The sequence below is a fragment of the Heteronotia binoei genome, chromosome 15 (assembly GCF_032191835.1).
Source record: "Heteronotia binoei isolate CCM8104 ecotype False Entrance Well chromosome 15, APGP_CSIRO_Hbin_v1, whole genome shotgun sequence".
Lineage (NCBI taxonomy): Eukaryota > Metazoa > Chordata > Lepidosauria > Squamata > Gekkonidae > Heteronotia > Heteronotia binoei.
This window is the reverse complement of record NC_083237.1, coordinates 26,670,214-26,683,460: the sequence shown is the minus strand read 5'-3', so window position 1 is coordinate 26,683,460 and position 13,247 is coordinate 26,670,214. Positions and strand designations below refer to the sequence as shown.

Sequence of the window (13,247 nt, the reverse complement as noted above, 5' to 3'; positions counted from 1 at the left end):
TAGGGTCAGTAATTCTGTTTAATTCAGTCACAAAGAACACCTTTTTGTCTGGCATAGTGTAATGATGTAGAAAGGGACACAAAGAGGGAGAGAGGTTCCATTAAGTGTGAATATATATCATTGAGTCCCACCTGCTTTTCCATTTCACATACTGATCTGGAAAATGAAGAAAAAAAAACAAAAACCACTGCAAGGTCAGTTGTGAAAATTGTACACTCACCTGTTATGTTGATGTGTATGCTGTCACTGAACTTTGAGCATTGTTTATCAGAGTTCGAACTGAAGCAATAGGCACACCAGTAGATCCCTCCATCTGATTGTTGAGCACTGGTAATGAGAAATACAGCCTCACTGGATTGGGTGTTCTTAACTTTCTGAAGAAGTGATGTCCCTTGTTTATACAGATAAAAATCTGTATGCAAGTTGTTTTCACTGTTACAGTAGATGTTGGCTTTTCCTCCAATGGTGAGGATTCCACTGAGACCTACCGAGATTGAAGGCTTAGGATAAACTTGAGCTACAATGCAAAAGAGAACAAGAATGATACTTGGAAGCATGAACACATTTTGTGAAGTGGAAGGAGACATTTAAATAGGAGCACTGGTCCCCAGACTTCTTTGGGCCACTCACTGCCCCCTTCATTCCATAAACTTATCCCTGGTGCCCCCTACCTGCCCTACCTTTAAAAAGTATGGGGTGGTTTGCCATTGCCTTCCCCAGTCATCTACACTTTACCCCCAGCAAGCTGGGTACTTATTTTACCGACCTCGGAAGGATGGAAGACTGAGTCAACCCTGAGCCAGCTACCTGAACCCAGCTTCCGCTGGGATCAAACTCAGGTTGTGAGCAAAGTTCGGACTGCAGTACTGCAGCTTTACCACTCTGCACCACGGGGCTACTTTTGCCCTACCTTATCCTATCCTATAAAAAGCACTACTCAGAATAGTGGTTTGCATGATCCAGTAAGAAAGATAGTAATAAAATTCAAAATAGTAACAATTGTATTCAAAACCCAATTAAAACTTTTTAGTTTAATTCCACAAAATTGATGAACTTGATCCAGCGATGCCAGCTTTTAAAAGTCTGACAATCATTTAGCCAGATTCTTAGATCTCACATTTAGTAAAGATCTCACATTTAGTAAAATTCTTAACGCAACGGGTGGGTTTGATGGAGACCATTCTCCCAGAGTCTGGTTTAAAGTCACTTAACAGGAGTCACCACATTTAGTAATCTGGAGTCAATTCCTTTGCTTGGAGAAAAGTTGAATGATCACACTAAAATCCCATTCCACCATATACAATATTAGAAATACTTGGACAGTAGAGCTTGCAAAGCACAAGGTGGCGGCCTGCCTTGGAGCACCGAATCCTGGTGGGTTGCTCCCCAGTTGGCGAGCACATGTGTGGGTGTTTGTGTGCAGCAGGGGAAGCAGAGGAAAAAAGAGACAGGCAGGCAGACAGAGCCCCATCCTGCCATCTCACTGCCCTCTTGCTGGGAACATCCCTGCCAGCAGTCTTGCCAAGGCAAGGTGGATACAAAAGGTTAGGCAACTAGAGGGGGTGGAATCTGGCCAGAATTTTCTCCCAGAGTCCTCTGCTATATCCGTGGCCTCACAGCCAGGAACCTCCAGCAACGATGCTTTAAGGGAAGCTCTCTCTTTATACACCAGGGACCAGGAGGCAGCAATAGCCTTCTTTTTGACAATGTGATGACATCAGGGGTTGTTTTGTAGAAAAACAGGTGGTGGAGCTCATCCAGGGAATGTTATGCAGCTGCAATGCTATTCAATGGACAAGGAGGTGGAACTCTCAGAAGGAGGAGGAGGAACTCTCAGAAAGGTTCAGGAGCTGTGCTCCTGTGAGCTTCCACTGAATCCGAGGCCTGGATGACATTATAACATCATTGCTCATGTGTGTGTGGGGGAGAATTTTAAAGGAAGGCTCTTCAAGGTGCATGATGGGAGGCTGGATGGCCCCCTTCAGTCGCAAATGCAGAACGTATGGGGCAGGCCTGATCCTGAATGGAAAAGGAAAAAAGGAAAGGTCCCCTGTGCAAGCACAAGTCATTTCCAACTCTGGGGTGACATTGCTTTCACAACATTTTCACGGCAAACTTTTTACAGGGTGGTTTGCCATTGTCTTCCTCAGTCTTTTACATTTTTCCCCCAGCAAGCTGGGTACTCGTTTTACTGACCTCGGAAGGATGGAAGGCTGAGTCAACCTGAGCCCTATCACAGAACAAGTGTCACAAAGTTGAAGCATCAGATAGAGATTCAACTTACAGGTAAAAAGAAGTAAGACCACACTGCAGAAATGGTCATTCTCCCACTACACTACTCTGCCCTTCTCCATCCTGGCAGACATGAGAGCAGGACATGCTCCTGCATCTCAATCTACCCTAGCTAGTTAGATTAGGTTAGGAATCTGTCTTCACGCTATCCTATCTAGAAATGAAGTTTCTATTATAAAGGACTCTTGTTAGTTTGAAAAGGTGGTGGTGGGCTCTCCTTTGGGGGGTTTTAAACAGAGGCTAGATGGCCATCTGACAGCAAATGCTGATTCTGTGAAATAAAAAAGGTAAAGGTAGTCCCCTGTGCAAGCACCAGTAATTTCCGACTCTGGGGTGATGTTGCTTTCACAATGTTTTCATGGCAGACTCTTTATGAGGTGGTTTGCCATTAGCTTCTCCAGTCATCTACACTTTCCCCCCAGCAAGCTGAGTACTCATTTTACCGACCTCAGAAGGATGGAAGGCTGAGTCAACATCGAGCTGGCTACCTGAACCCAGATTCACTGGGATCAAACTCAGGTTGTGAGCAGAGCATAAGACTGCAGTACTGCAGCTTTACCACTCTGCACCACGGGGCTCTTCTCTGTGAATTTAGGGGGAGGTATTTGTGAATGTCCTGCATTGTGCAGGGGGTTGGACCACATGACCCTGGAGGTCCCTTCCAACTCTGTAATTCTATGATAAGAGGCTGCCTGTATAATATTGTTTTCTTGCTGATACAGGTACACACACCCAGCCTAGCAAGATGGCTTTGCTGCATTTTTAAACCTTGGCTACCCCACCAAAATTCGCAACTGTTTTCACACAAGAAAATTGTTTGTGGGGGAGGCAGGAGCCCTCCCTCCTTCCCTCTTTGCTGCCATTCTCTGCCTGTTTGGGCCCCCTCTCTTTTTATTAAAGGAGCAGTTAACCACAGCTGCTGCATGACTGCAGGGAACATGGGAAAACAAGTGAAACAATGGAATATGCATCACGTGCCTCAGGGGCTCATTGGTAAGAGGAAGGGAAAGAATTCTGTTGTAAGCTGCTTTGTGTCCACATTAGGGAGAAAAGTGGGATATAAATATCTAAATAAATAATGCTAACTCAGTAATCTAAGCCCTCCTCCCAAAATTACAAAAGATCATACATACATCTGTAAAATGTATATTTCACATGGACGTCTGTCAAATCAGATGTGCTGAGGTGTTTGACTCTACTCGAAATTGGGCACCCATCTCTGTTATTAGCAGATGAAGGAAACATAACAAAATGGCTTTTTAAAGGACCTCCAGGAGTGGAAGATGTAGTGAGGGTCCGTGGGGGGATGCCTTGTCTTTATTTCACTTATAAATGTAGCATTATCTAGTTGCACAGGGCAGTGCCGGATTAAACCCCATGGAGGCCCCCAGGCAGTCAAATCTCAGGGGGCCCCATGCAAATTATCTCTGAGTCAGAGCGCCTGCCCGCAGCCCCCACTGCAACCTGCAGGTGCCTTCTAGGCTTCCCAAATCCCCTGCCTTGCCTGGGGACCCCCGATTTGGAGCCTTCTCCCCCCGCTAGCCAAAAATCTGGAAAGCGGGGGGGGGGGGGAATGGCGGCCCTTTCCACCCAGCCCCGATCGCAGCAGCTTCTCCTTGCCCTGCCCTTCCCACCCAGCCCCGATCTCAGCAGCTTCTCCTTGCCCTGCCCTTCCCACCCAGCCCCGATCGCAGCAGCCTTTCTTCAGTTTCCCCAGGCTGCTTCCCGCCCCAATCAGCTGGCTGGCGGGGGCGGGGGGAGAGGGAGCCCCGCCCGCAAAGGACCACGTGCCTTTGCACCTCCAGAGGCTTGACTTGAAAGGCTTCAATTTAGGATGGTGTGTCTGTGTTTCTGTGAAGAAGCTGGCAGCAAATGGTGAGTAGAGAGGCTGATCCGCTGCTTCAGACTGGCCAGAAAGGGGGGGGGGAGAGGGAAACGTCTTCATTATTCCCTATGTGATCGATTCTCATAGGGTATAATGGGGAATTGTTCTGGAGGTTTCGGGGGCTCTGGGGGAGCTGTTTTTTGAGGTAGAGGCACCAAATTTCAATATAGGATCTAGTGCCTCTCCCCAAAGTACCCCCCAAGTTTCAAAACGATTGGACCAGGGTGTCCAATTCTATGAGCCCCAAAAGAAGGTGCCCCTATCCTTCATTTCCTATGGAAGGAAGACATTTAAAAAGGTGTGCTGTCCCTTTAAATGTGATGGCCAGAACTCTCTTGGAGTTCAATTATGCTTGTCACACCCTTGTTCCTGGCTCCGCCCCCAATGTCTCCTGACTCCACCCCCAATGTCTCCTGGCTCCACCCCCAAAGTCCCCAGATATTTCTTGAATTGGACTTGGCAACCCTAGTGCCTTCTCAAAAGCCCCTTTGACAAAAACTGTGGAGGAGAGGCAAAGAGAGGCAAACGTGGCAGTGACGCCAGCAGCAGCCACGCCAGGCAAGTCGGGCAAAGAGTGGCTCAGTTGCTGGTTGTGCATGCAAGCTGGGAGGGCTGCAAGCAGGGGGGAAGCTGCCCAGGGCCCTTACAGGCATGGGGGCCCATAGGCCAGTGCGTAGTTGGCCTAATTGTTAATTCAGCCCTGACACAGGGCATGGTCAAGACACATGATAGAGCAGCACTGCTGAAGCTAAGCAGATCTGGTTGTTCTTAGATCACCTGGGAGCTCTGCAGATTCTACCTGAAGTTCAGGGATGAATAGGGTGACCAGCTCTGGGTTGGAAAATACCTGGAGATTTTGGGGGTGAAGCATGAGGAGGGCTCCCGCTTGCTTGAATATCATTTTTCTACTCACTCACAAGCTTTCACACCACCAAAGTAACAGCCGGGCTGTCAGCTCTGAGTTCATAGAATCATAGAGTTGGAAGGGACCTCCAGGGTCATGTAGTCCAACCCCCTGCACAATGCAGGGACCTCACAAATATCTCCCCCCCACACACACCCTTCCTGACTTTCTTCTCATGATCTGCCTAATTCACAGAATCGGCATTGCCATCAGATAGCCATCTGCCTCTGTTTAAACACCTCCAAGGAAGGAGAGCCCACCGCCTCCTGAGGAAGCATGTTCCACTGAGGAACCACTCTACGTGTCAGGAAGTTCTTCCTAATGTTTAAAACTCTTTTGTTTTAAGTTCAACCTGTTGGTTCTGGTCCAACCTTCTGGAGCAACAGAAAACAATTCTGCACCATCCTCTATATGACAGCCCTTCAAGTACTTAGAGATGGTGATCATATCACCTCTCGAGTTGGGAAATACTTGGAGATTTTGGAGCTGGACCCTGAGCACAGCAGAATTTGAGGAGGGTATAATGCCATAGCCATAGAGTCCACCTTCCAAACTGGCCGTTTTCTCCAGTGAACTGATCTCAGTCACATGGAAATCAGTAGTAATAATGGGAGATCTCCAGCTGCCACTTGTAGGCTGGCAAACCTAAGGATGGAAAAAAGCAGGATATACAAATTACAGCTGTGGAGAAACGCCATCTTGGTTAATGTTGGTGCTTCATTGGAAGGGAACATTAAACTACTAAAGTAGGCTTTGGCCTAGCCTCCCTCCATCCCCTCCTCCCTTCTGGAGTTAAACCAGCAACTCTAGGGGGAAAGCCTCCTAGAGGGGCAGGAAGTTCTTTTGTTCTTTTTATTTGAGTTAGGCGGGAAAAGGGGAGTTTTTCAGCTGGCGCTGAAGGAGAAAGGTTGGTAGCCTGGGCTCCTGCCTGTGGGGGTGGCCCCAAGGCAGTCATTCACAAGGTAGGGCCAGTTTACACCAGGGATGAGCAGATGAGTTTAAATCCACCTTTATTTGTCCTCTGGTTGCTATTCAGGTGCTGTGCTAAACTTTTACATGTAACTGTTTTTGTTTTTTTTTTATTTTCTTTCTCTTCTTATTAAACATTTTTTTCTGTTTTGAATGCTGGCAGTCAAACTCTGTACCACATAGATCCCGACCGCTTAGACCACGCTGCTTTATGAAGGGGGCCCGGGGGAAGGGGGAAGGCATGCAGTTGGATAAGGTGCCAATCCTCCAGGGGTTCCCCGAAGAAGTGCTGTGGTCTCTGTGAATCCCAAGTACAGGGTGGCAGAGGACCTTGAGGCCTGGACTCATAGCTGGAGAGGGAGGTTGGGAGTCCTGTTCCTCTCAATCTGAACCCCTAGACTGAGCAGGTGGTGGCAGCGAGCCCAAGTGGCCGGAGGAGAAATAGCTCCCTCCAGGAGTTGGCGACTCAACAGGAAGTTGACGGGACCAGGTCTGAAGGCAGAATCGGGTTGGTTCCGTCACAACAGCAGCAAACAACTTTTCTTAGCCTGGAATATGTCACCGGTAAATGTTCCTAGTGACATTCACATGTGACATAAAACGGGAGAGAACCTATTTTAAACCAAATGCATGTTAGAAGCAATGCAGTTTTCTTCATTTGATTTACAGATGGGGAAAAGGTGTGACCCTTTTGTAGCACACAAGGACTGAGCCATGTCCTCACCTGCTAGCTGAATGTTTTTTCTTTCACTGAGGTGTGAGCATCCGTAGTGCAAGAGGCAATATAAACATCCATAGGTTCCCTGATCAGATTGTTTGATGTTGGCAATTGGAAACACAGCCTCATAGTCATAGTTCAATGCCTGGACTAGCAGAAGAACATGTTGCTGCTTGTACAGGTAATATGTTGCACCTAAATAGCGAGATACACAGTGGATTGTGATATTTTCTCCAAGGGTGACTATTGTACTAGGGGTCACTGAGACAGAAGGCTGCTCATATGATTGTCCTGAAATAGAAAGAGAACAAGAATGAACATGGATGCCAGTCTGTCTGCAAAATGGGAGACCTTTGCATGCTCTGAACAGAGTGTGAAAATATCCACAAGTGATTACTCTGTGCCGTTAATCTGTGCCAATAAACAATGGAACACTTATTAACCAATTAATTTCTCATTTCACTTAATCTCTAGTCATCAGCTTTTTAAAATAGGGGGCTGTCATGGAACCACGCCCCCAGACAGCAGCCAAGTCCCATCACTAGCTCACAGGGAGTACCAGTTAAGCCAGGCTCCTGTGCTCCCAGGCCCCTTGCAAGCATAGGAGTCCAGCCTGGGTCAGTAGTTACTGCCACGGCCCCACAGTACCCCTAGACTGGAGATTGGGGAGTCTCCAGCCATTACCGGGAGAATAACAAGGACCATTATTAAGTAGGTAGCCCATAGTCTCAGACACTAGATTTAGGCTTTGAGACTTGATAGCAAAAGTCTCCACACCATTTAACTGATAAGAGATTTTTTTACTGTGTGCAAAAGGAATATAAAAGTTATAGGAAGGAATGAAAATAACAACCCTCAGCTTAACCAGCCTTTTCCTATACAGTTGACATAGTTACCCAAACACAGTCAGCTTCAGTCAGGACAGGACAACAGGTTCTTAAATCAGCCGGGCACAACAAGTTTACACAGAAGATACAGCCGTAGTTCTGAGTAATTCAATCCAACAGCATAACCACACACCGATACGTGCAGGAAGTCTGAGTGGAGTCAGACTCAAAGAACGATTTCAGGTAGCCAATTTTTATGGCCAATTTCCAATTAGCTACTGGGCCCTAGTAGCCAATCCTAGCCAAGAGCACTGAAGTCACTCTCCATTAATTACTAAGCAAGGGGTAATTTAGAATAGTCCTGATTCTCACCCTTCCAGCTGTATGGAATGTTCTTTCTTAATTAGGGAGGCACCTCCTCGCACCAGCGGCCAAGGTCACATACCAATCCTTATCTCTACTTACACAATCACTAAGTCTCCAGGCCAGAGACCTGAGTTACAACTTAGAGTGTTAGGCCTCTTGACCTGAATTGTAGGCACCCAGAGGTCCAAACTTAGGCTAATTATTTTAGGGGGACCAAAATCATTACAGGGGCATCATTTGAACTGAGCAAAAGCTGAATGGCCACATTTCTGCATGAGTTCAGACAAAGGCAAGGGGCTCAAATGTCTTTTTTGCTGCCCCCAATGCAAACAGCAATGTATGAGTTTGTGTGCATGTGTATGCATGTGTTGTCCATTGTGCACTTCCATTCATTTAGCTCAGCCACTCCCACATTTCTCCCACATTCCTTTTGCCCTCCTGAAGAATTAGCTTTTCACAACCAGATGGAAACACAATTAGAGATGAGGTTCTGCACCACATGTAAGAGAGCATTATCTCTCCATTAAAATTCTGCAGTGCTTGTGCCTCTGCAGCAAGATCCCAAGTATGTTTATGCAAAGAGGGGCACCAAATCGTTGCCTCCAAGCAGCCTACAGGATTGCAGTTTGTGCTTCAGCTCATAATTTCCTGACCAATTTAAGACTGCTTGTCTTTGTGATATGATGGCCAGTTTCAAGCAGCTTCATATTTGTTGTTATTATTTTTAAAGTATAGGTGGTATTTCTCCCATCTTTGAGTAATCCAGGAAAAACTTCAGTGATGGAGCTTCTGAGGTGGTAGGCAGGTGGCTTTCCCAGGCATGCCCTGCTGTTGCTTTCCCATACATCTCACTGATCAACGTTTGCACAACTTTCTCCCTCAAGGCTTAAGCTTTGGCACCACAAGTTGCCTCCTTCCCACTCTCAAGTGGCTCATCACTTCATTACCGAGCACATCAAATAGTGCTTTGCAAGCTCACATGAGACAGACAAGCATTGCAATAGCATTAAACATCTGAAGAACTACCACAAACCATGTTTGGAAAAAGATGGTAGGATACCAAGAAAGCATTATAATGCTGATGATTCTGGCTTCTGCATAATAGCGATTATGCAGATGCTGTCAGTTATGGCAGAAAGGGCTAAAGTGGAAGCAAATTATGAGAGGACATAGGAGAGGAGCAAGTGCATGTTGTAATCTTTGCTGGAGACCTTTGTATGTTGGAGTCTTTGCTGGATCCCTTAGCAAGTATCTGAGGGGTATAATACAGCTGTTTACAGTGTGAAGAAATGTGCAAAAGAGCTCTTTCCACTGAAATGTAAAAATGTCAGGACAGGTTGCTATGTTAGGACTAGATGGAAATATCATAGCTTCCAGACTTGAGTACTCAACCTGCCAGTTGCTTACACTGGCAAGCTAGTCTAATGCGCTTTATCAGGGCTTCTAGTGAGTGACAGGAACATTGGACTAATCAGATTCAGCATGCCTGACAGTTTATAAAGGCTTGTACTGATGGACACAAATTCAGGTGACATGCCCTGTGCCTTTTTTTAATAGTTCAATAGTAAAGAATTAGCCAGTTAAATTTCATAGCATAGAACTAATGATTATTTTACAGTAATCACGACAGATTGAGCTGCTGTTAAAGTCATGGTTAGAAAGGGCACTTGAAAAAGTTGGGATCCTATAAGAGCAGCATCTGCATTGGTAAGACCCCAAGCTTGGCACTACCATCTCCCAGTTTGGCAAAACCATCACAAGGAAAAGCCTGGGGAAGATCTAAGGAGGAAGCATTGAGAAATCAGATTTGACCTCCTTGGTTTTTCACTGAGGGAAATTGGAAGCCATATGGGAAGCCTGGAGGCAAAGGAGGACTGGGCTTCTTGAGAAGTTGTATAGAACAGAAAGATGCATGCTTGTCATGCAGGGAAAAGAAAAGCAGATAGGGTTGTGGAAGACCCTGGATTTAGTTCCCTTACCCCACATACCATATCAATATTCTTTTGTGGAGTGACACTCACCACTGGACATCCACCTCTGTTTCACCATCCACCATCCTAGAAAGGAGATGATTCCATTAGTGGCAAGATATCTGGGCAACAGGAACCGACATTTGGCCTCTGATCCTCCCACCTTCCAACTGCATACTCACTGGCCTTACCACTCATCCATTCTATACTAACCGAGAAGGAGGACGCTGAAAGTGAACCTCATATTACCGGTTCCGTAGCCAGCAGTTTCATCTGTCATGTACAAACTCTCTGCCTTCTGGTAGCACAGCTGATAAGGAACAACGCCCTATGCTGCCTAACAAACCACATCCTTTTTTTCAGGCTGGAGCCACTGTTTGCAAATGCCAGAGGAAGTTATGTCCACGTGTGAGAGGCTCTATAGGTTCACCCTACCCCACATCGTAAAGACAGGGAATCCCTCTTACTGACATGGCCAAGGGAATCAGAACAAAAAGGACTGGGACCTCAAGAGCTGTGGAGAGCATAGATCCTACCTCTGGGATGGCTTTCCCTAAGGTGGAGAAGATGGGGGAGGTTACTAGATCTAGACCTGCAAAACACAGGTAAGGGGATCTTACCCTTTCAGTGGCTTCCTAGTCAAGCCCAACATGGCCAGAGGCTGTGAGAGAAAGCAGAATTCAATCTCCTTCTGCATACTAACTGCTAAAGAAAAGACTAGTTGTAAACCTTGGAAAAGTCAAACCATGGGCAGACTGCTAAATCCAGGAGGAGGAGATTTATGCCCTACCCTTCACTCAGAGTCTCAGAGTAGTTTACAATCTCCTTCCCTTCCTCTCCCTACAACAGACACCCTGTGAGGTAGATGGAGCTGAGAGACCTCTGAGAGAACCATTGACTGACCCAAAGTCACCTAGCTGACTGCATGTGGAGGAGGAGGAGGGAATCAAACCTAGTTCTCCAGATTAGAGTCCCCCACTCTTAACCACTACACCACAGTTGGCTCTCTTTCAGTTCAGTTTCTTTAATTCCAGTTTTCTTGTGACTAAAATCCAGCACTGGAATGACCAATTGTTCTCTTCCCTTACTCTCCTCTGGTGACTTATTATACCAGGGGTGGCCAACGGTGTCAAGTCTGCTTTAACTCTGGTCAGGCCTGCCCTCAATCTTTGGTTCAGGAGAGAAGCATCCTGGGTAAAGCCATACTGTATGCCAATGCTGCTAGCTTGAACTCTCCTCACCCCCCTCCTTTCCTTTGTTATGTAGTTGTGCTTTGAAATGGGAATATGTGAAAGAGATTATCAGGCCTTCTCAGGCTGGGCATCGGGGGAGGTTGGAGCCAAAAGACGCTCAAGGCCAAAGCAGGCCTGAGAAAGAAATTGTAACATCAATGTGTGAATGTGCCCTGCATAGTACCCCTCCCTCAAAAATCCCTTTGAAGTATACCTTATATGATTGTATTCTACTGTATGATCTTTAGTCTTTCAATCTCCCTGTAGTCGAGAACCATGATATCAATAAACTAGCTACTTTGTTATCAACAAAGACTCGTTATTGAATCTGCCGACTTGACATTTTGAAAGACTCCCCTTCGAAGCTCATCCTTTCCGGCAACTTTAAAACCTGATGGCCAAAAAGATTCCGGACAACGGAGAGTTTCCCAACGAAGACGAGGAGACCGAGATGCCGTGGCACGTCCTTGACTCCAGGAGAACCGTGGCGTCCCCTCCCCAGTTCCAGTTGGTGATTATACCCTGGCAGTACCAACCGAGGACCTCAACCACTACCATGGACGAGGCACCAATCCGCCGGGAAGCCATCATGACCCGCCACACACGGAGGGTCCGGATGGCCGAGCCAGAGGCCACTGACCCAGGCACCATCAAGCCGGGGGAAGTGGACAGCATCGTCGTCGTCCAAGTGCCAGAGGGCGAGGGTGCTGAGTGCATGGAAGGCGACGGAGGGGAACCGAGACCGAAAGACATGCACGATGAGGACTACCCAATGTTCCATTCGATGGTGCGCCGTGAGGTCAATGGAGCAATGCGGGGCCTGAAGGACGAGATGCAAACCCTAACGGCCCAACTGGGGAGAGCGCTGGGGGTGACCGTGTCCTGGAGACCACCACCGGTCCAACCAACGACTCGAGGCCGCTCGAGCCAACCAGTGCAGGCGGCAGCCCCTGCAAGAGGCGCGGCTCCCACGGTTCCCCCGGCCCCTCGCGATGGAGGAAGGGGGCGAGAGCTGGATGCCACCTTCAACGGGGACCCCGAGGAGGTGAACTACTTTGCCATCCAAGCAAACAGCTACATGTATTACTGGGGGAACTCTTTCCCCGACGAGTTCAGCAGAGTGGACTACCTGGGGTCGAAGCTAAGGGGGGTGGCCAAGAGATGGTACGTGAGCCTGTGTGAGGTGATGAGCCCCGATCTGGACTATGTGCATACTTTCCTGCAGGCCCTGCTGACCCAGTACAAGGACCCCCTTCAGGAGACCCGCGTGCTGGCGGCCCTCCGTGACATGCAGCAGGGGGCCCGATCCATCCGCGAGTACGCAGCCGAGTTCAGAGCGAACGCGGCCAAGGTCCGGGGCTGGAGCGAGTTGATGAAGATTGAGCATTTCACCCAGGGGCTCAACGCCAGTATCCTGGACCGGGCGCTCACTCAAGCCCGGCCGGACACCCTGGTGGGTTGGATCCAGCTGGCGGGGGAGGTAGAGACCAATCTGAAGAGGGTGGCGATGCAGCGCCAACACCAATCGGGCAAGAGCCAGCCTAAAGCCACCCTGGGGAAAGCAGAGAGCCAGAAGTCCAAGAGGCCCGCTGGGGGGGGTGCCGGTGGGGCCCCGCAGGTGTTTCCGGTGCGGAGATCCGGGCCACCTCACCTCCAACTGCCCCCAACCCCCGGTCTCCTGAGCCCCCCAGGCGGGCCTCAAACCCGGCACCCCGGGACCCAAGAAGGCGACCAGCCGCCCTAAGGATGCGGCGAAGAGCAGCGCGGTGGTGGCCAAGGAGCCGCTGGACGAGGAAGTGTTGCTGTCAGTGGAACTAGCCGACCTCGCCTGGGCGGACGAGCCGGCGGGAAACGAGACCGGCCTGCTCTGAACGGTGCCAACCAGCAGGTCGAGCGGGAAGAGGCACCACTGACGGTGAGAGTAACGGGACGTTTATATTTTGTTACAGTGAAATTGCTGAACCCCAAGATGAAAAGGTTCCTGCAAATCTGGGCCCTAGTGGACTCGGGGTGCATCCGAGAACTAATTTCCCGCAAGGTAGTGGAGGCGTTGGGGCTCGAGAGCTCACAGCTACCGCACCCGA

General features: G+C 48.5%; 1 protein-coding gene across 1 annotated transcript in view; it reads right to left on the bottom strand.

The window, feature by feature from the left end:
• The window catches only part of LOC132583330 (immunoglobulin superfamily member 1-like), a 28,337-nt gene extending 18,162 nt beyond the window's left edge, over positions 1-10,175 (bottom strand). The window contains exons 1-3 of the mRNA XM_060254994.1: positions 10,145-10,175; positions 6,775-7,059; positions 221-517 (exon numbers count right to left, since the gene is read on the bottom strand). Of these exons, the coding sequence (XP_060110977.1) occupies positions 221-517; positions 6,775-7,059; positions 10,145-10,175 (613 nt within the window). The remainder of the gene's footprint in view (positions 1-220; positions 518-6,774; positions 7,060-10,144) is intronic.
• Between the last annotated feature and the right edge of the window lie 3,072 nt (positions 10,176-13,247).